At 56.3% G+C, this 21,361-nt stretch overlaps 1 protein-coding gene across 1 annotated transcript; it reads left to right on the plus strand.

Annotated features, from left to right (window-relative positions):
- The first annotated feature begins 1,228 nt into the window (after positions 1-1,228).
- On the plus strand, positions 1,229-20,396 carry SLC45A3 (solute carrier family 45 member 3). The gene is made up of 5 exons (XM_007113999.3): positions 1,229-1,272; positions 13,498-13,911; positions 14,730-15,515; positions 16,218-16,483; positions 18,602-20,396. The coding sequence occupies exons 2-5, from the start codon at positions 13,740-13,742 to the stop codon at positions 19,037-19,039; spliced, it is 1,662 nt and encodes a 553-aa protein (XP_007114061.1). The 5' UTR covers positions 1,229-1,272; positions 13,498-13,739; the 3' UTR covers positions 19,040-20,396.
- Positions 20,397-21,361: the final 965 nt, after the last annotated feature.

Here is a 21,361-nt window from a genome sequence, read left to right on the forward strand (position 1 = left end):
ACTGGGGCACTGGAGGGTCACCTGCTGGGAGGTGGGGGGTGAGTGCGCCCAGAGACGCAATGCTGAGACCGTTTTCAAGTTAAACTTATTCAGTGACCCAGAAGGTAGATTCTTGGTTTTTCTCCCTCTGCTCTCTCCTGCACCCACTCTCTCTTCCCCACAGCCACCAGGGCTCCACTGTTCCCCCCCTCCTTTCTAGATTTCCCATTCTTCTCTGCCTCCAGTTGGAGGTGCCCTTAGAGACCCTCTGGCCAACTCCTTCTTACCAAGGTTCAGAATATGGAAGGGACTTGCCCAACATCACAGCCGGTTGGTGGCAGGGCCAGCACTGGAGCTCAGTGCCCCAGTGCCCAGTCCATGGCTACAGTCAACGAGGTCCTCCCCTTCAAAGCCATCTTCCTCTGATTTTTGTAGCATTCAAGTCAACAATGCACACAAATTGGCGTTCTCTCCACTCTAATAAAACTCCATGGAGGAAGAAAGACACAACTGGGCCTGCCACCCCAAGGCCAGCCTGGGCCCCCAGTTATCTCCCACCTGCATTGTTCACTCTTGTCAAGGCATTCTGGAAACAGGTATCTTTTGGGACCTTGCTCAACAGCTGACAAAGGGAACATTTTACTGTCAATGTATCACCTCCTTTCCCCATACACACCCTTAAGGAGAAAAAAAATTGAAATTTGGCTTTTAACTTCAGGAAGAAGGACTGAGTTAGCTATCAGGAAGCTCTTTATGCCTCAGAGAACAGCAAACAGTAGGAAGAGTAACTCCGGGAGAGTGTGACATCTCCTTTCAAGGCTGGTCCTGGATGGGTGGGGTGCTGCTCGGACCGGGGACAGGGCGATGGCCGGAATAGCGCGTGGGGGTAATGGTCGCAGACTGGCTCAGGGGAGGGGAGGCGCCCCGCGGAGCCTGGCAGCTTTCACCTAAATGTTCTGGTGGCGAGGGGGCGGCGCACTGTGCTAGGTAATGATAGGGCAGTCTGGGAGCCACGCGGAGGCTGCCCGTCGCGGTCGCGGCTACAAAGACAGCTTCGAGACCTCCCGCTTTCTTCCCTTGGGTACCAGCCCCACCCCTCCATACACCCTCCCAGCACCCGCCACCTCCGTCCCGCCTCGCCCCGCCCCCTCCTGGCCTCCCCAGCGCGCATGCTCTCTCCCCCCGCGGAGTAACCTGGAGATTTAAAAGCCGCCCGCTGGCGCGCGTGGGGGGAGGCGGGGGGGTCGAGCTCGCACGCGCGGGCCCTGGGTGACAGCCGCGCGCCTTGGCCAGGTAGGGGCGCGCCCGCCCTTCTCCGCGGGGAGGGGGTCCCGGCGCGGGAAGGGGAGGGGCGCTGCGCGGCCGAGCTCCGTGGTGTCGCGTGTTTTGCGCCCCGCGGGAGGGGGCCGCGCCGTGGCTATCCCGGACCCGCGCGCCCAGCCCCGTGAGTCCCAGGGGAGCTGACGGGGCTGCGCGTTCCCGGGCGCGCCCCCTCTTCCTGCACCGGGCCGGCTGCGGGGTGCTCCGGTCTCCGCGGAGGCGGGCCGGGCTGGAGGCGCCGGGTCCCCCGCGTCCCGGGCCGGGCGGCGGGGTGGGCGGGGAGAGGCGCCTCCCCGGAGCCCCGGGCCGGGCAGACGGCGGGTACACCGGCCGCTCGCTCCTGTTGCCGCCTCACGCGTCAGAGTTTTCTTTGGAAAGTTGCATTTATTTTCTTCCCTTGTCTCGGCTTCACCGGAAAGGGGCAGGATGAGTCACCGTGGCGCGCACAGTCCGGGACCTGGGAGCCGGGAAAGGGGTCGGCGGTCGGGACGACGCGGGGTGCTCGGGCGCGGGCCAACTTGCTTGGGGAAGAGTGAGGGGTTATTAAGGAGGGAAAAGTGGCTGAGCCCTTTCGGACGTTAGTCTTGGGGCTTGGCTCTGAGCAGAGAGTTGGGCTGGAGTGTGTGCCCCGTCCTGCGCCTCGGTTATTCCTCATGGGAGGAGGAAAAAGAGAGGGCGTCTTTATCCTTGCCTCCCGGGCTCAGGTAGGGATGGTGAGAATCCTGAGATCAGCAAACAGGTGTGATGAGGTGATATCTGGGCATCCACTACAGCTTCTCAGGGCTCTGGGCTTAGGCATGGCAGGCTTGCTGGAGAAGGTCCCAGGGACCCGCAGGGTGGCTCCTGAGTGAGGGTCAGTCCTTCCTATAGTCTCCTGTTCTCCCCAGGCGCTGCAGCCCTGTCAGTTGATCTTGCCCTTGACCTCTGAATCAGTTTCCTCTTCCTGACAGACACTCTTGACCTGCTCAGCTTTCCTCCCCCTCCCCAGGGCCACACCTTCCCCTTTCTTTTTTTCCCCCAGGGGTCAGAGTTGAGGGTAGGGAGGGGTTTGGCGTGGTGGGTACCTGCTGAGGACTTGCCCTTCAGCTGTTACACGGACCCGATCCCAGTGGAGCAGGGACTAAGAATAGCCCAGCTGCAGTCTTGCTGCCCTGGAGTCTGCAGCCGGGCACAGCCAGTGGACCAGGGCCTAGAGTGACCCTTGCTGGGCTCCTGAAAGCGTTGCTCAGGGGTTGGGGTGAGGTCCTGGGGGCTTCTGGCTGCCTTTCATGATGCACTTAGCACTTCAGAGCGGGACAGCCTTGGTGTTGGACTCACCTGCCCAAGGCCTGGGGAACAGGCTGGCATATGGGGGTGGGGAGGGCAGAGCCAGGAAGTGTAGGCTGATGATTTCCTCACGCTTCCCTATAGAGCAACTTCTAGGGTGTGATTGCAAAGTTATTTGAGGTCACAGTCCTTTTTGTTGGATGGGTCTCATCCTCTCATTCCTCCCTTATCTCCTCCCCACAAGCTTGTCTGGAGCCGGGACTCTGTTGTTCTAAAAGTGCTCAGAAAAAATGGAGCTCGAGTGAGCAAGATGAATCTGAAGGTACAAATACAGTTGTGGGTGAATGTACAGCTGTGGACATTCAGGCCCCACCTTAGTGGAGATGTGATTGGGGCGGGGTAGGGGGAGTTTTCCTTTGCACTCATGGAGTGTATAGTGAACTCGCCTGTTCCTCCTGGCTCTGAGGTGTCCCGAAGGAGGAGGAGGAGGAGCTGGACAGTGATCCTTGGTGGCCCACTGCTCTGTCCTCCCCCCCCCCCCACCCTCGCCACCAACCCTTGGGATACTTTGCACTGTGTTCTGGTGTCAAGAAGAAAAACCCAGCCTGGCTTTCTGTGAACAGTCAGTGGCCCTGTTTGTTGGATAGCAAGGGTGGAGGCTGGACCAGTTGAGGTACCTCCAGGCCACTGGGTGGTGGAAGGATGGCATGGATTCCCCTGTCTCAGCCTGGGTAGGGCTCTGGAGATTAAAGGCAGAGAGACAGGGATCGTCTCAGGACTCCAAAAGTGAAATTAAGCTCTATCATTTGGACCATTGGAGTCTGATAACACAGCATTATGGATAACAACCCAGACTGTCAGGTGTTTATATCCTGGCTGCTCCAAACTAGCTGTGGGACGAAGGGTAAGTTACTTAACCTCTTTTAAGTCTCAGTATCCCTGGCCGCAAAATGGGGATGATAGTAATAATGGTAATATCTACTCTGTAGCTTTGTTATTTATTAAATAATAAATAGAACAAATATATGTAAATATATAATTATATATATCTAAAATGTAAAAAAAACCTATAGCTTTATTAAACCATACATATAGAGCACTGGACTGTGTGCCTGATAGGTAACAAGTGCTCAGTAAATGTTAGCTGGTATTAACTATATCTGCTATATCTACACCTGTGACCCAGTGGACAGCAGCACCCAGCCTGGGCATCTGTTCTTGGGTTCTCCTGTAGACCTTTGTTTTGTTGGGACCAAGGCCTCCTGGACCTCGGGGAGTAGGTGTGACTCGTTGAGACTGGGCTCTAGCACTCAGATGCCTGGGTTTGAATCCCATTTCCTCTTGCACAAGTTACTTCACTTCTCTGTGCTTCAACTTCCTCCTCTGTAAAATGAGGATAACAGTACCTATCTCACAGTATTGTGAGGATTAAACGGGCTGATAAAAGCTCTGAGCCCAGCAGCTGCACGTAAAAAGAGTTTGATAAATGTCAGCTGCTGTTATTTGGTAACAAAGGAGGCAATCATTGTGGTTTACGCTCAGGAACCAAAGTTTCTTAGCAAGGGAATTCTACCATATACAACGATACATAAACTGTGCATGACACATTTGCAGTTGAACTTGTGGTCTAGTGCAAAGAACACACCAGGACTTGATGTCTTGGTCTCTCCCCTGTCAATACTGTGTGTGGTTTGTTTTTCAATCAGTCCAGAAACCCCTGCCATGCCTGTTCCCTCAAGATGGAAGAAAGTGCCATGAAGTGATGGAGGTGAATATATATCCTGAAAGGTTAAGTGCCTTCTATGCAGAAAAGGTTATTTGTTCTGATTTTTGGAGAAACTGTGTGAGAGGGAGGGAGTGTTCTGCTCTGTCCTCCCCCACCGCCCGCCACCAACCCTTGGGATACTTTGCACTGTGTTCTGGTGTCAAGAAGAAAAACCCAGCCTGGCTTTCTGTGAACAGTCAGTGGCCCTGTTTGTTGGATAGCAAGGGTGGAGGCTGGACCAGTTGGTACCAGGCCCAGTGTCTTGAACGCTGATGCCACTTGACTCCCAGCAATAGAGCTGGAGTGTGGAGCTTTGTCCAGTGTATTAAGTGTCCCTGCTTGGGGGCAGGGGCTGGTGACAGAGCCATCACGGGATGGTCCTGATGTCTGGCCAGAACTTCCTGTTTAATCCCTTTTTCTGCTACGTGGTCTGTGTCTCCTCCTCCATGGGAAGAAGTCCACAGTTTTGTCACTGACACTGTACGACTTGTGGGGCTTCTTGCTTCCGATGTTGGAGACAGGCCTACCTCACCTGTTGGCCTCGGTTTCTGTGTCTGTAAAATGTAGATGATAATATTCACCTTGCAAAGTTATGGTGAGGATTAAATGAGATCGCCATATTTAGCAAGGAGCCTGCATAGACCAGGTGCTCAGTACATGTTTGTTCCTTTCCCCTTCTTTGTTAATTCTGGAGATCACTGTCTCTGGGAAGCTGGGATGAGCCAGCAAGAAGGAGGTTGAAGATTAGTCAAGGTTTGGGAGAAAGGGTTCCTTGACAGCTCGAGGTCCAGGCAGCCCTGGAGGAGGCGGAGGACTTGAGCTGGACAGGGTTCAGGTGAAAGGGAGAGGAGGTCCAGGGGAGGTAACTGGAACCGATGACTACTTTGAAAGCAAAAATAGGCCCAGTGCTGATGAATGGCCCCGTCTTGGGCCCATGTCTCATGATTTGGGGTCTGGTATTCTTTCCACCACCCCTGACTGGGGAGGGGCTAAAAGGAGAGGTGGGTGCATATAGAAATCCCAGGCTCCAGCAGCTGTGTTTTGCAGACATCTACCCTCTGCGTAGTTCCTACCTACTGGTCTCCCACGGCTCAGCCTCCTCTGGGAAGCTCTGGAGGTACTGAATATGTCCCACTGTAAGGACTTGGGTCTCAGCCCCTGCACCACCTCATTGTGCTCTGGCTGCACCTTGGCCCTTCTTCTGAAGGGGCTGAAGTCAGTTGTTTCTGAATCCCCAGTGCCTTCACAGCGGGCTTGCACACGCCCGGGGCTCAGTAGTGGTGGGTGGGTAGGCTTTAGTCTCTTTGACATTTCTCTGGGGAAGGTGAGGTTGTGATGCACTGAGGTACACTCTCTTCAAGGGTGGGCAAAGTAGGGCTCTTTAACAACAACAAAAATCCACATCTTTTTTGGAGGCCCCTCACGTCCTTCTCACCACTGAGTGGACTGTTTTGGAGAACACATCCCTAGGACTGAGTCCGGCCCAGAGCCCTCTGATGATAAATGGGGCTGGTCACAGACCTTAGGATAGCAGCGCTGAGAGAGCCTGGCCTCCTTCCTGTATCCGTCACCTTCTAAGAGAGGCCAGGCGGCAGGGAGGGGACAAGGATGTGCATGGCTGGGGAGAGCTGCCTGGTCTGGCTGACTGGCAAAGTTCAAGTTCACTAGGAGGGAGGCTGTTCAGGTTTCACTTTGCAGGGGCTGTAGGGAGCAAGGGGAGGGAACTTCCCAGTGGCCTGAACTTGCCAAGCTCCCCATTCTCCTGCGTTCCTCTGCCCCCACCCTGGGCCAAGGGATTTCTTGGTACCGCTACCCCCACCTTGTAGGAGAGTGTTTATTGTGGCCCAAGTAGAGAAAGAATTTAGTTACTGATTTCTGCCAGGAACAGAGTCCAGCTCTGGGAAGGAGTAGGGAAGAGGGCAATTCTGCCCCCAGATGTCTTGGTTACTCGGATCAGTTTCAGGTGACCGCTGACCCTTGGCACTCTGTTGTATTGGAGCAATGTGTAGGCAGGTAAAGGATGGGGTAAGCGCAGCTGGGGAGCCCTTCTCTACTTGGTTCTCCTCGGCTCTCATTGGTGGAAGGCTATAACGCCCCCCTCCCCACCAGTGCCATGTGGCCTTGTCAGTGAGCACTCAGTCAGTGGGCACCTGTCCCTGGTGAGCACCCTGCCTGGGGCAGGGGCCGCGGGTGTGAGATCACAAAGCTGCACAGTTTTAAAGAACCTTAGACAGCATCTAGACTAGCTCTCATTTTACGGGTGCAGGAACTGAGTCCCAGAGAGGTAGAGTGGCTTATTCAAGGCTACACAGTTATAAGAGTCGCTGAAACTGGACTACACTGTCCAGGCTCCTAGTTCAGTGCACTTTCTAGAATTTTCGAATGGTTTGAATTTTCCATTCAGCCCTTTTTACCTGTGCACCTTTGGGTGTGTTAATGAATTTCTGAGACTCCATTTTCATCCTTGTGAAATTGGAATATTAAATAATTTGTAGGATTGTACAAATGGTATGAATTAGAGAAGGTTTGGCAGGTACATGCAGACACCTTCTGGATGGTTAGCAGGTGTCAGCCGCTGTGATTATTTTCCCCGTGGCTGGGAACCACCCTGTCTCCTAACTGGGGTTGTTTATCCCACCCTCCCTTTCCCTTTGCAGCCTCCAGCACCAGGCAGGTCTGCCGAGTGACCTCTGCTCACCTGCCGGGGCCAGCACCTGGGGAGGCATTTACATTCTTGGCATTCCTCTTGTCTTTAGGGGCTGAAAGAGGCGCTAGTGCCCCGGTGGGAGGCACGTGGGTGAGGGGGATGGAAGCTGAGAAGAGAAGCAGTGTTGGTCCCCCTCCGACCTCTGCTGCTCTTGTTGGGAATGAGAAACCCCCTCCCAAGTTTCTCCGCTGAGGAAGCCCAGACAACTGAAGAAGTGGCTGCCAGGATCTTCCACATACTTCCTCCAAACACACTACACGACTATGAAGTTGGTGGTATTAATCTAAGTTTCCTCACCTGTCAAATGGGTATACTCATTGTACCCGCCTCATCAGGCGGTTGGAAGATTAAAACGCTTGGAAGAGCGCCTAGCATGCAGTAAACCTCAGTGTTAGCTGCTGTTAGTAATTGCAGATGAGGAAACTGAGGCTTAGGGAGGTCAGTTAACAAGGTCACATAGTTACAGTGACATATGGAGATGGCATGCAAACCCATGCCAGACCTCTGTCACCCTATAGAATGCCCTGGGTTCGGGGATGTCTGGGCTCAGAGGCCTGTGACACCTGGGGTGGAAGAGAGCTCCAGGTTGAAGAATACTGATTGTCTTGGTTTGGAGGGCACTTGGTCAAGGTGACCCCGAGTGACCTTGGGTCGTAGCTGTTCGCAGAAAGGAAGTCTGATTGGGAGCCACAGGTGCCTGGAGTCAGAAGTGTGTCAGTTTTGACCATCCGCATGGGGTTGCCACGTGATTCTGGGAGGGGTGCTTCGCCTAGACTAGCCAAGGTGAGGGTCAGGCCAGCCCCAGAATTCCTGTCGCTGGATTGGAGAGGGGAGGGGAGATCAGAGCAGGCTCCAGAGACTGCCCGCTGTCCTTTCCCCTCCCCTTCCCCCAACCTCCTCCGGCATTTGTTTCCTTTCAGAAGCTGGGCTGGGGCTCTCAGACGGGGCAACAAAAGCAACTTTCCTCCAAGCCACTGCCACCTGTTGGGTTTTCATACATTGGGGGTGAGCGGGGGGGAGGGAGCCGTTGCCCTTTTCCCAGTGTCTGCAGTGTGCCCCCTCTGCGCCCCCAGGGACTGGGATTCTCTTTGCTGCCCAATGTGGCAGGGCTCAGGAGCTGGAGGGGGTGGGGGCCCGCAGCAGCTGGAAGGGGAATTGAGCGGGAAGGGGCCGGTGCTGGCAGCCGGGAGGGAGTTTGATGGATTACTCTGCAGGCCGAGAGGTTTCTCCCTAATCCCCCTTTGTGTCCCGGCCTGCAGGCCCCTCACTCTCTCTGACAAGCTGCTAAGCAGAAGGCTTCCAGTCCGAGTGAAGAAAAGGCAGCGCAGCAGGGCGGACTCTAAATCCCTGGCCTCTGGGCCCTGGAGAGGCAGGAGCTAGGGAGCAAGTCTGGATGGGGGTGGGGTCTTCTCTCTGCTGATGCTCCAGCCCCTGTTCTTCTGTCTTACAGTTCCCTCGAGGTGGAAAGGTTGCACTCTGAGTGGGGTTCTCAGGTGTCTGTGGGGGCACTTGGAGGTTGTGGGTCTTGGCTCTTTGTGCAAATCACTGTTGCCTTCGGTAGGGTAGGGTTGCGGGGAGCAGACCCTTGCTTCTTTGGAAGTACGTGTTTGAGCTCAGAGAATCAAAGACTGAATATGTGTTGGAAGGCGTGGAAGCCGTGTTTAGACTAGTCCTGTGTCCCCCTCTCCCTAGCTGCCCAGGCAGAAATTCCCACAGCGCAGCATCCCTCACGAGGGGGTCTGTCACGGTGGAGAGCTCATTGCCTCACAAGGATGTTCATTTCCCGTCTGCTGTCTGGCCAGCGCAGGCTCTTTCTGGGGTGTCCCAAGGCTCCTGTGGACCTGCCGTAAGGGCAGAGCTCATTTTGGGAGTGCAGTATGCTGGGTTTTACGAGGTAAGGCCGAGGGCACTGGTCCCTTAGGACTTCTTCTGTGCCCCCAACCTAGAGGATCTGGGAGAGCGCAACTTGCAATGAGATTCTGGGGTCCAGCCCGGTGTGGAGGAACAGGGGTCCCCCCTCCCGTGCAGTCTCACGTCCTCTACCTGTGGGCTTCTCCCCACCTGCAGTCCTGGCCTGGGCCAGATGGCCTGGGCTGGGGTGTGCGTTAGGGAGATTGGCCTGGAGTGACCCCACCCCTTTCTGCAGCTGAGTCATTATTCCTCGTGGCTGGCCTGCCCCATCCCCAGTTTCCGTCTCTGCAGGGAGGGGCTTCCCAGTGGCCGCGTGAGAAAGAGCACAGTCTTTGTGAGCCTGGAGGGAGGACGCAGGGTCGCCGGCTCGCGGGGTCAGGGTGCGGCTGTTTGATGTGCCTGGCCGGCTGTGGGGACACTGGCCCGCATAAAGAGGCCATAGAATTGCTGCCTGACACTGGCCCGCTGCGGGGCTGCCCCCAGCCCAGCTCCCTGTGACCCCTGTCCTGCAGCGGAGGGAATCTGCTCCCCCAGCTCCACCTCAGCCGCGAGGGGTGGCAGGAGCCCCTTTGAATGCCCTCAAAGGCCTCTTTATATATCTGTCTGACACTCCCTTCCCAGAGGAGCTACCAGGAGGTGCCTTTCCTCCTGCCTCCTCCACTCTTGAATTTTGGAGAAAGTTCAGGCCAAGTTTGTTCCTGTTGCTCAGTTTCAATTCCCTGTGCTCCCTGCTGGGGCCTAACCTGAGGTATGGGGGTGGGCAGGGATGGGGCACGCCAGCCTGGGAGGGTCTGTCCCATCCACTCACCACCTTTGAAGCCTTAGGAGAGCTGCCCCCTCTGGGGGTCGGGCTGGAATTTCCTTGGCTCGTGGGGGGATGGGGGTAGGCACTTAGGTCTTTCCTATCTCTTCCACCTCCCACTCCCAGGCTGCTTTCAGCCATTTATTCTGTAGGTAAGCATTTCCCAGGCCCCTTCTCATGCTAGGGTGGGTGCTGGAGAGGCAGTGGAGCCTACAGCCTGCTCTGGCGGTGCACTCGAAGTGTCCCTGTATCTGGAGCTGGGGAGGTAAAATGCAGGTTCACTGAACGTGCCCACGGCTCTCAGTCTCCCAGGGCTTGAGCTCTGCTCCCCCAAGGGTGAGGGAAGATGGCCTGGAGCAGAGCTCCCTAAAGGTTCCCAGAAGTCTCGGGTTTCCTCCAGCTTTCTTGCTGTCCCGTTATCAGGGGGCCCAGAAAAGGGGGGAGATATTTGGACCTTGAGAGGGACTTGTCCTCCTTAGAAGGCTGCTATTCACAAGGTTAGGCCAGACTCCCCCTTTCATGTACCTCCACTTCCCTCCTCTTCCCTCCTCTTCCCTCCCCCTCCCCACCAGGTGAGCACTCAGGGGCTGGCTCTTCTGGTTGATCTTCTGTTTGCCGGACAGGGCGCTCCAGGAGCAGTGGGGCAGGAGGATCTGAGTCAGAAGCATCTCTGAGGCTGGAGGGGAGGATTGGATCCTGTTTCCCCACCTGTATTCTTGAGGAGGCGGGGACATCGGCAGGCGGACGCGCAACCACTGCGCCACCAGGGAAGCCCCCCCACCTGTATTCTTGAGGAGGCGGGGGAGCTCCTGAAACAGAGGGACCCAACGGGGATCTGTCACTTTCGAGCTTTGGGAAGAAGTGTGCCCTGGGGCTGTGGATTGGAGTGGGTGTGACAGACCGCTTCCTGTTCCCTTCTGAACTTGGGACCCTGGGGCCTGGGCTTTTCTGTTTGTGTCCCTGGGACGAAGGCCCTGGAGGGGCCGCTGATGACTTGAGCTTGTGCTGTGGGAGTCCTCTGTAGTTTCTTCCACCTGAGGGCTGGGGTAGGGGATGCAGTGGGGGAGGCTGGGGCACTGGGGAAGGCGGAAGGAGGAGATAGAGGGGGCTTTGGAAGGAGAGTATTCTTACGGGCTTGGACTTTTCTCGGGCCCTTCTGGGCTGCGAAGACTCAAGTCTGGCGGCGAGAGTGCCCAAAAGAGGGAGGGCGGGCTCAGCAACCTAAGAGGAGAGGGGTGCAGAGCAGGGCTGGAGCCCGCCCACTTCCTACCCAACTCCTTTCAAGGAATTCCTTTACCTGGCCCAGCCCCTGGTCACTGGGTAAAGCACCTCTGGGGGGTGGAGAGAGGCGCTGGGAGGGGGAAACAGCTGGGCGGGAGGTGGGGTTGGGGGAGGCAGGCGCTGGGCTGTAGGAGGATTTTGCCTTTCTCCCTCGTGGGCTGTGGAGGTCCTGCTTGGTCCTGGGAGTGGGGAGCTGGATTAAGGGAGGGAGTAAGTCAGGTGGGGTGATTAATGGTTGCTGGAGAGCTGCAAATTATTTAAACCACAGGGAGCAACCAGGGCTTGGGTGCATGTTGTAGGTGAGGCTGCGTCTGATAAAGTCTGTTTGCTCAGGGAGGACCTGGTCCCTTAAAAACCCAGGGCAGGTGAGTCTCCAGGGCCCTCCCAGACTGAGGGTGGGGAGTGGAATGGGCTGGAAGCCTTTTGACCCTGACCCAGACCCCTTCCCTCCGTGTCGGATAGCGCCACCCGTTTGGTCTCTGCAGCCCCCTGCTTTCCTTCTGGGGGTGCCATGGCAATGCAGCAAGTGGGGAGAACTTGAGCCGAACCCACAGCCGCCCAGCTAAGGCTGTTGTCTGGCCCCCCCAACCCACTTTTGGGACCGTGTGGGTCAGTGTTTTCTCCCCATGCCACCCCCGTAGGAGTCTGTGCCTCTTCCCAAGTGGATGGTCTGGGTCTTAGTGGAACTTGGGGGAGGCAGCTGCCTAGCCTTGTCTGAAGTCCCTTCCTTGGTCTACAAGCCACAAAGCCCTGGAAGGCAGTTATGAGACAGACACATCTTACGCAGGATTGATGGCCCTCTGTTTTCTTTGTGGCACAGCTCAGAGAGCACCTACAACATGCTTCGTAACACAAAAGTCCCTGCGGGGCTTAGTGATATTTGAAACGATAAAAGAAGTTGAAGCACCAAGTCATGAGACGCTGAGATTGGAAGAGGGCATGAATGAGGGCCGAGGGTGCTCCAGGAAGGCGCTCGGGTGGGCCCAGGCCCTTGGCAGTAAACCTTGCACAGGAGTAGTACTATTCAACAGTATCAATGGGGTTGAGTCGGTGAGGCTAGGGAAGGCATTCCAGACTCTAGCCACAAGTGGCGTGAAGCTCTGTGTCCCCCCCCCCCCCCCCCCCGTGTACGCCGCCATGAAACGATAAAAGAAGTTGAAGCACCAAGTCATGAGACGCTGAGATTGGAAGAGGGCATGAATGAGGGCCGAGGGTGCTCCAGGAAGGCGCTCGGGTGGGCCCAGGCCCTTGGCAGTAAACCTTGCACAGGAGTAGTACTATTCAACAGTATCAATGGGGTTGAGTCGGTGAGGCTAGGGAAGGCATTCCAGACTCTAGCCACAAGTGGCGTGAAGCTCTGTGCCCCCCCCCCCCCCCCCCCGTCTACGCCGCCATGGGATGGATGACGGGTTGGGGGGCTAGGGCCCACCTTCTCTGCATAGCTGACTTGATTTCCCCTCTTTTGTGGTCACTTGTAAACAGCGGACTGCAGTGGGTGCCAGAGTCAGGAAGCAAGACCTGGAGGCCCACTGCCTGTGGGTGGAGGACCCAGGGTGGGTACTCCCCTGGTGGGATGTCCGTGCACAGGAGGCCTAGCGGGAAGGGCTGTGGGGACGTCTCTGCTGAGAGTGGAGCCAGGTGGGGAGAGAGGAAGCCTGCCCGGGGGTCACTGGCATCATCGCCGTGGCTGCCAGGTGGTGCGGTTTCATGCCCCTGTGAGGCTGGAACCTGGGACCGGCCCCACTGTCCCCTGACAGTTGAGCAGCGCATGTGGGAATATGTCCTCCCATGGGCGTTGAGCATGGAGAGAAACTCAAGGTAGAGGTTTTCAGGCCTAGATTCTTCCAGGGGAGCGCTTTTTAAATGGTTTCAGTGACAGGTTAAAACCCAGCCCGACAAACCACAGCCTCTCTTGTCTTCCTCCTTGTCCTCGTCCTTGGGGTGGAGTTATGGTGCAGCATGGCTTGTGGCCAGGTAGTATGGAGTAGGAAGTGTGACTCTTAACGAAGGGGAATTGAACAGCCCAGCTTTGGGAAGCAGAGAGAGAAAAGCGAACAAACCAGGCCTGGCAGAGGGTCTCCAGGGGGCACCTTGGTAACAGTGCCTCGGGAACTGGGAATTCAGCTGGTTTGATTTTTTTTTTTTTTTTTCCTTCAATACTAGGAAACAAGGGCAATTGCAAAGATATTCCAAAACAGAGAATTACTGACATCTAGTTGGCTCTGGAGTGTACTGAGGTTTAAAAATCATATTTACCTTATTAATATGTCAACCTTAGGCTAGTGTTAACATGCACTTACTGATTGGCCAGTAGCGGGTGACAACTGGGTGGCAGGGCCACACCATCAGCCTGGGAGTGAACAAGATTCAGAATTCAGAGCAAATCCTGGAGATCAGATTCCCGGGAATCTCTGTGTGTGTGATTGTCCCAGCTCTTTTAATACTCTGTGTGTGTGATTGTCCCAGCTCTTTTAGGATCTGAGTGTTGAGATATGTCCCCACCGAGGCACCCCACGACCACAGACAGGCGGTTAGCATGGCTGAGAAACTAGACCTGCACGGAGGAGGGCCTGCAGAAATGGGTTTCTGGCTGAGTCCTACGCAGTCAGTGGCAGCAAGGAGGAGAGGCCTAGGCGTCTGGAGCAAGGCTGAGACGGAGCAGTTCTGGAGTGTGTGAACAGGCCGGAGCCCTACCCGCCTGGCCCATCATGGTCCAGAGGCTGTGGGTGAGCCGCCTGCTGCGGCATCGGAAAGCCCAGCTCCTGCTGGTCAATCTGCTGACCTTCGGCCTGGAGGTGTGCCTGGCTGCAGGTATCACCTACGTGCCACCCGTGCTGTTGGAAGTGGGGGTAGAGGAGAAGTTCATGACCATGGTGCTGGGTGAGTCCCCACATCCTCCTTCCCTCCTGCTCCAGATATATGTCCCCTGGGGAAGTAGGGCGACAGGGCCTCTGCCCAAAGAGCTGCTTGGAGGCAGAGGTGGCTGCCTGCTGTCCCTCAGCCTGGTGGGTCAGCGTGGCTGGGGAGGGGGTGACCCTGGGCTGAGGGGGTCTGAGAGAAAGAAAAGGGTACAGGGACGTTCCCTGGTGACCTCTGTATCCCTGGTCCCTACGCCATGCATGGCCCACAGGAGACACTGGAGAAACTGCCCTTTGTAATTCATACCTGTGGTCTCATTTAATTCCTGCAGCAACGCTTTGAGGTTACCCATTTCACAGAGGAGATGATGGAAGCTAATAAGCGGTTAGGTGACTTAGGCCGCTGGACGGCTAGCTTAGCTGCTGATTAGTAGGGTCAGGACCACCCTCAGCCCCCACCGCCAGGGCTCTTTCTTGCCGCTAGGGGGCAGGGGCTGGGCTCCTAACTGCCGACAAATTCTGTAAAAGCCACGGAGGGCAAATGTCATCATCATGTGACTCCCAGGAAGAGGGGGCTCTGTCAGGATGACAGGCTCTGGGGTCAGAGTGCCTGATGAAACCGTGCCTGTGCACGGCGATCACTGGTCAGTTGGGGCACTAGTGATCCTAGTTGTGAGGAGTAAATTGGGGTCCTGTGCAGTACTCAGCACAGCCCCAGTACACAGTTGGCCCTCCATGGGATATCATCATCATTTCCATCCTTCTCGAGGCAGTTGGTACCCTTCCCCCTGCCCCTTCTGGGCCCCAGCCTCCAGCTCATACTACTTGCCCTTCTTGCAGGCATCGGTCCAGTGCTGGGTCTGGTCTCGGTCCCACTCCTAGGCTCAGCCAGCGACCACTGGCGTGGGCGCTATGGTCGCCGGAGGCCCTTCATCTGGGCCCTGTCCCTGGGTGTCCTGCTGAGCCTCTTCCTCATCCCGAGGGCCGGCCGGCTGGCGGGGCTGCTGTGCCCGGACACCAGGCCCCTGGAGCTGGCACTGCTGATCCTGGGCGTGGGGCTGCTGGACTTCTGCGGCCAGGTGTGCTTCACTCCGCTGGAGGCCCTCCTCTCTGACCTCTTCCGGGACCCAGACCACTGTCGCCAGGCGTTCTCCGTCTACGCCTTCATGATCAGCCTGGGGGGCTGCCTGGGCTACCTTCTGCCTGCCATCGACTGGGATGCCAGTGCCCTGGCCCCCTACCTGGGCACCCAGGAAGAGTGCCTCTTTGGCCTCCTCACTCTCATCTTCCTCACTTGCGTGGCAGCCACACTGTTTGTGGCTGAGGAGGCAGCGCTGGGCCCAGCCGAGCCAGTGGAAGGGCTGTCGGTCCCCTCTGTACCACCCCACTGCTGCCCGTGCCACGCCCGCCTGGCTTTCTGGAACCTGCGCGCCCTCTTTCCCCGGCTGCACCAGCTCTGTTGCCGCATGCCTCGCACCCTACGCCGACTCTTCGTGGCCGAGCTGTGCAGTTGGATGGCATTCATGACCTTCACACTGTTTTACACAGACTTTGTGGGCGAGGGGCTGTACCAGGGTGTGCCCAGGGCTGAGCCAGGCACCGAGGCCCGGAGACACTATGATGAAGGTAAGGCCTTGGCAGCCCGGGGCCCTGTTGTGGGAGCTGCCCTCCAGTGGATGTTCGGGCTCAGGGAGATGCCCACGGCCTGTGCCTGGGCTGGAAGCTGTGCATCTGGGCCCCGATTTCCCCGTCAGGAAAAGGGGCCAGCGTGCAGGCTGTGTGTCCAGCTGCTCAAGGAGCAGAGTGGCTTCGCTGCAATCTCAGCAGAGCCTTGGGCTGATTGGAGAGTTTGATCAGTCGTTGCCCCAACTTGATGGAGGAAGAGGCTGAGCTTATTTAAGGTCCAGAAGCTGGGCCTCGGGTTCGCCTGGCCCGAACTTCAGTGTGCCCTCTGCTCCCCTACTGACTTTCCAAATCGCCTTGCCAGCCCCTTCCAGCTCAGGTGTCTGGAATTCTATCTTGGAGCCCCCAGCAGAAATGTCTTTGTTTTCCCTCTACCCCTCCTGACAAGCTGAGCACAGCCAGCTCTTAGAACATCTTCCTTTGCCCTTAGCCAGTGGCTTTGACCACATTCCCTGAGGTCAGTGGAAGAACCTACACTCCTGTTGCCATGGGTAGGGCAGAGGATGCTGGGGAGCAGGTCCGGAAAATAGCAGGTCTTGGGCAGCAGGTGCCTGTGGCTCCTAATTCTGAGCACCCCCCGCCCATGGTATTGGGTCCTTTTTCCCCACGCCCTGTCTGATGGCCTCTTCCCCCTCCCCACTCCAGGGGTCCGGATGGGCAGCCTGGGGCTGTTCCTGCAGTGTGCCATCTCCCTGCTCTTCTCTCTGGTCATGGACCGGCTGGTGCAGCGATTCGGCACCCGGGCAGTCTATCTGGCCAGCGTGGTGGCTTTCCCTGTGGCTGCCGGTGCCACGTGCCTGTCCCGCAGCGTGGTGGTGGTGACCGCTTCAGCTGCCCTCACTGGGTTCACCTTCTCTGCCCTGCAGATCCTGCCGTACACGCTAGCGTCCCTCTACCACCGGGAGAAGCAGGTACTCGCCCTGGCCGCTGAGTGGAGTGGGGTGGAGGGGCAGCTGACTGGCCCAGAACCGGTGTCTAGCAAGAGAAGCTGGAGAAGGAATTCTTTGATCGGAGAGGAAGCCTGTTGTGGCCCCAGGGCCAGAGACTTGGGCTGCGGAAGGAGGGTGTAGATTAGATTCTGGGAATGACTTCCTGGTGTCAGGACTATAAAGCACTTAAAGTGGATGATTGCAGGAAATGTGAAATCCTTCTCTGGAAATCCTGAAGAACCAGGCTAGCAGAAGCCCTCAGTCAGGGTTGAGTTGTTCTGTGCAGAGGCAGGGGGCTGGATCAGATGACCTCTGGGGCACCCGGCTTCAGCACCCAGTGAGTGGGAAAGGTCTGGTGTGGGCCACGCCTCTCCTTATTCAGGGGGGGACCTTGTGAGTGACCCAAACCTTGCTTTGGTCTCGGAGATGGGGAAAGCTCCTTACCGCCCCTTCCCCTCTTTCGGTTTGTCTTCCTTTTCTGTTTAATTCTCTCTTTTCTTTTCCTGCCTCACTCCTTTGCCTCGTCCCCTCCCCCCGCCCCCATGGCGGATCTCTGAGCCTGATGCGCCTGACACCGCTCGCCTGGGCACTGTGTAAGTTGGGGGGCCTCCTTCCTGCTCAGCCCCACATTAACCAGCCCCTCCAGGGGCCCCCTTGTCTGGGAAGCCTCCTGACCAGGCTGTGTGGTCACCTTTGTTGTCTCCACTGGCCTCACTGAGCTACGGCCCTGGGTGCAGAGCTCTGCCCGGAGGGCAAGAGGTTGGGGCGTCCCGAGGAAAAAGAGATGCAGCCTGGCTTCATAGGGCTTCTAGACTGTAGGAAGGACACAGTCTGCCCCTTGTAGGACATGGGTAGGGTAACTGGGAGGCTGGTTAACTGAATAGGTAGCTGCAGGGGTGGGGGTGGAGGTGGGGCTTTGGGTTGGGGGAAGCTGGTCCCCGAGGCCCCTGTCAGCACATTGATAACCTTCATCATCCTCCACGTTTTCCCGCCCTGGTTGGGGGCTTGGGCTGGTGTCCGGAAGCCAGGCTTGGGCATGTGCCAGGGAATGTGCTGAGCTGGTCTTCCCTTCAGGCTGAGAACACGTCTGTCCCCAGGGGCCTCTCCAAGCTCCAGCCGCACTGATCTTTTGTGGGGTGGCAGGCAGGAGGTGGTCCCAGGCATGGTTGGCCCCGCACCCCATCTATGTCTGCTTTGTCCACTTCTGGCTGCACCGTGAGCCTTGGGATTCCCTGGTGTCCGGCTTGAGCTCTGCCGTGGCTCCCAGCGCTAACTCAGCTGACCCTGAGAGCTCTGTGTTAGGCACTAGTGGGCCTGGGGAAAGTGGTCAGATGAGTTCTGGCCTCGTCCTTAGATAGGAGGGAGGCTCTGGGACATTGCGGGCAGGGCGGGGGCAGGTCACACTGATCCAAGGCAGACAGTGAGAAGGAACGAGAAGGCTTCGGCCTCAGCACTGCTGGACCACGGGAGTCAGGAAGAGGGCGATTCTTTCTGTTCCTCGCTTCCTCCAGGCTGAGTCTGAGGACCCTCCCTGCCCCAGGCTGGGGCCGCAGACCTCACATTAGGGCAGCAACTATAGCCTGGGCCAGTGGGAAGGGAGCAGCGTCTCTCTGTGGAGGTTGACAAGGGTGTCCCAGTGGGGAGGTGGTAGGGGCAGGAGGATGAGGGTTAGGAGCATCTGTGTGGGCCTTTGGGGCCTTGGGGCCCCACCTTCGGACTTTGTTCCTCTGCTCTGACATGTCTCTGCCCACCTGTCTTCATTCATCTGTGTCTTTCCTTTACCTTGGGGTTCTGTTCTCTTCCTAACCTGCAGTACTGAGTTTGTCTGTCACTTACTGATTCTAGGAGAGGCTAGAGGAGACCTAGACTTCTGGTTTCAGGTGTCCCCCTCTGACCCCCCCGCCCCCCTTCTGAGGAGAATCCTCACTAGACCCAGACCAAGCAGGGTCTGCTCAGTTTTCTGACCTGCTGCCCGATTTTCATTAAGGCCTAGTGCCTGGTTTCTTCTAGCCCCTGGGATAAAGGCCAGGGCCTGTTCTCCTAGTTGGGGGATCCCATGCTTGGGTACATACCTGTCCTTGTGTGTTCCCCTCCCCCCAGGTTTTCCTGCCCAAATACCGCGGAGATGCTGGAGGTGGTGCCAGTGAGGACAGCCTGATGACCAGCTTCTCGCCGGGCCCTAAGGCCGGATCTCCCTTCCCCAGTGGACACGCGGGTGCTGGAGGCAGCGGCCTGCCCCCTCCTCCACCTGCACTCTGCGGGGCCTCTGCCTGCGATGTCTCCATGCGTGCAGTGGTGGGCGAGCCACCGGAGGCCAGGGTTGTCCCGGGCCGAGGCATCTGCCTGGACCTTGCCGTCCTGGACAGTGCCTTCCTGCTGTCCCAGGTGGCCCCGTCTCTGTTTATGGGCTCCATTGTTCAGCTCAGCCAGTCTGTCACTGCCTATATGGTGTCGGCTGCAGGTCTGGGTCTGGTTGCCATTTACTTTGTCACACGGGTGGTATTTGACAAGAGCGACTTGGCCAAATACTCTGTGTAGAGTACTTCCAACCCACTGAGGGAGGACCTGCCTCACTGGGTCCCAGCTCTGCCTATTGCAGTCTCCCCGTTGGCCCGGTAGGGCTGGGGGCTGGGGGGCCTTCCAGTTTCTATTGGGGGCCTTCCAGTTTCTATTGCTGCCAAAGTGATGTGGCTCTCTGCTGCCTCCCTGTGGCAGTGAGGTGTGTAGCTGCACAAGCAGGGGACTGGGGCTTCTTCCCTCCCACCCCTCCTCAGTCTTTAGGGCTGGCTGACTGGAAGCTCTCCAGAAGGCTTCAGTCTGGACTTCCACAAGGAGAGAAGGGCAGGGCATTTAATTAACTGTGCACTGGAATGCAGGACTCTGCCGGGGGATCACCCAGGCTCAGAGTTAACAGCTAGTGTCCTGGTTGAGAAATACCCAGAGAAGGGATTTGGGGAGCTGAGTAAACTCAGCCACCTGGTCTCCTACAACCAAGGCCTCTTATCCCATAGGTTCTCCCAGTATCGCTCTTGCATGGGAGTTTCTAATGTGAAACGCTCCTCTACAGGATTTGAAAGTATGAAAGTTACTGGGGGACGCGGTCCCGAGGGGAGAAGGGAAGCTGCCTAGCCCCACAGCGCCACCTCTCTCCTGTTCCCTCTCCCCTGCCTTTTATTAGGACTTGGCTTGTTGGCCCCTGTGTTGCCATCACAGGGACATCGGTTTTTAAATATTTAACTTATTTATTTAAGTAGAAGGGGAATCAAGGTGTTTAGGGGTTGGGTAGGATGAGATCCCTAATGACTAGGTCCCCTGAGACGATTGGTTATTGGGCTGAGAATTGTCAGAATCTCCTTATCCTGGAGTGATTGGTCTGGCCCCAGAACTGCCTAACCCTGAGCCTGGAAGCTCTGCTTACCCCAACTGATATCCCAAATCCTGTTACCCAAGGCGGGGAGGGCTGGGGAAAGGTGAAGGGTGGGGCTTCAGGTCTCAGCAGCCTCCGTAGCCTCCCCTCCCCTCTTGGCCCTGCCATCCCCGCCAGCTCCCCTCTGCTCCCTCTAGGACTGGGCTGATGAAGGAGCTGCCCAACCCCACCTTTCCCCACTGGCTCCACAGCCCGCTCCTTGGGGCTGTTTTGGGACCAGAAGCACAGAGTGTGGCTCCTTGAGCCTTTATCCGTCTCAGCCCCCAGGGCATATCTGTGCTTGGGGAATCTAGCACCAGAAACTCAGGAGCACCCCCTGCCTGGGCTAAGGAGGTCTTATCTCCAGGGGCTTTAAGTGCCGTTTGCAATAATGTTTTGTCTTATTTATTTAGTGGAGTAAATATTTTATACTGTATGTGAGCAATCAGAGTTTATGGTGATGAAATTAAAGCCTTCTTATATGTTTAATTGGTCTTTGTGTCTTTTCTCAGCGGAAAAGACCAAATCTCTCTCAAATTATCCTCAGCTTCTTTCTCATCAGGACCGTCTTAGGCAGCTTCAGTTCCCAGCACCACCAGCAGGTGGAGCCATAGACCAACACTCTTTTGTCCTTTGGCGATTGGGTGTGGCTGTGCTTCCCCAGAATTGGGGAGTCCCTTTGAGGGTGAGGGAGCGGGCGGGAGAGTAAGAAGTATAGAGAGTGGGGGCATTTTCCTTCTCAAATGGCTCTCGGTGTGGCCAAGGAGATGGAGCAAGCACCCATCATCAACCACAGCAATAGGAAGCCCCTGGCATGTATGGGTGAGGATTCGACACCACTGTGCCTGGGTTCCCACCTCCACCCTTCCTGCCAGGCTCAGGTCAAGTTCAGTCTTCTCAGCCTTGCCACCTCCTCACCCCTCCAAACTTGACCGGCCTTCCTGTCCCTTAAATTCAAATGGTCAGTATAGTTAACACCCTAGGCAAGGACTAGCTTTATTTTTTTAATGTTCTATGTTTTATTTAACTTTCTATTAGTTTTCAAACATACACAAGAAATGAGCCTGGTGATAATGAACCCAACTTCAACATTTATTGACATTCTGCCATTTTTATTTCATCTATTTTCCCTCCCCCACCCTTCCCCGCCCCCCGCCCCAGGGTATTTTTAAAGCATATGGCAGATACAATTTCACTTCACCTGAAAATACTTCAGAATGTATCTTTAAGAAATAGGACTTTTAAACAACTTGATCACAATACCATGAATATATTCAACAAACAGTAATTCCTTATCATCAGTTACCCAGCCCATGTACATTTTTCCCCAACTGCCTTGAAAATGTCTTTTTACAGTTGGTTTGTTCAAATCAAGATCGAACAAAAACAACAATTTGCATTTAGTGGTTATGCCTCTTAGGTTTCTCTAATCTCTAACAGTTTCCCTCTTTTTT

The sequence above is a fragment of the Physeter macrocephalus genome, chromosome 4 (assembly GCF_002837175.3).
Source record: "Physeter macrocephalus isolate SW-GA chromosome 4, ASM283717v5, whole genome shotgun sequence".
NCBI classification, from domain to species: Eukaryota; Metazoa; Chordata; class Mammalia; order Artiodactyla; family Physeteridae; genus Physeter; species Physeter macrocephalus.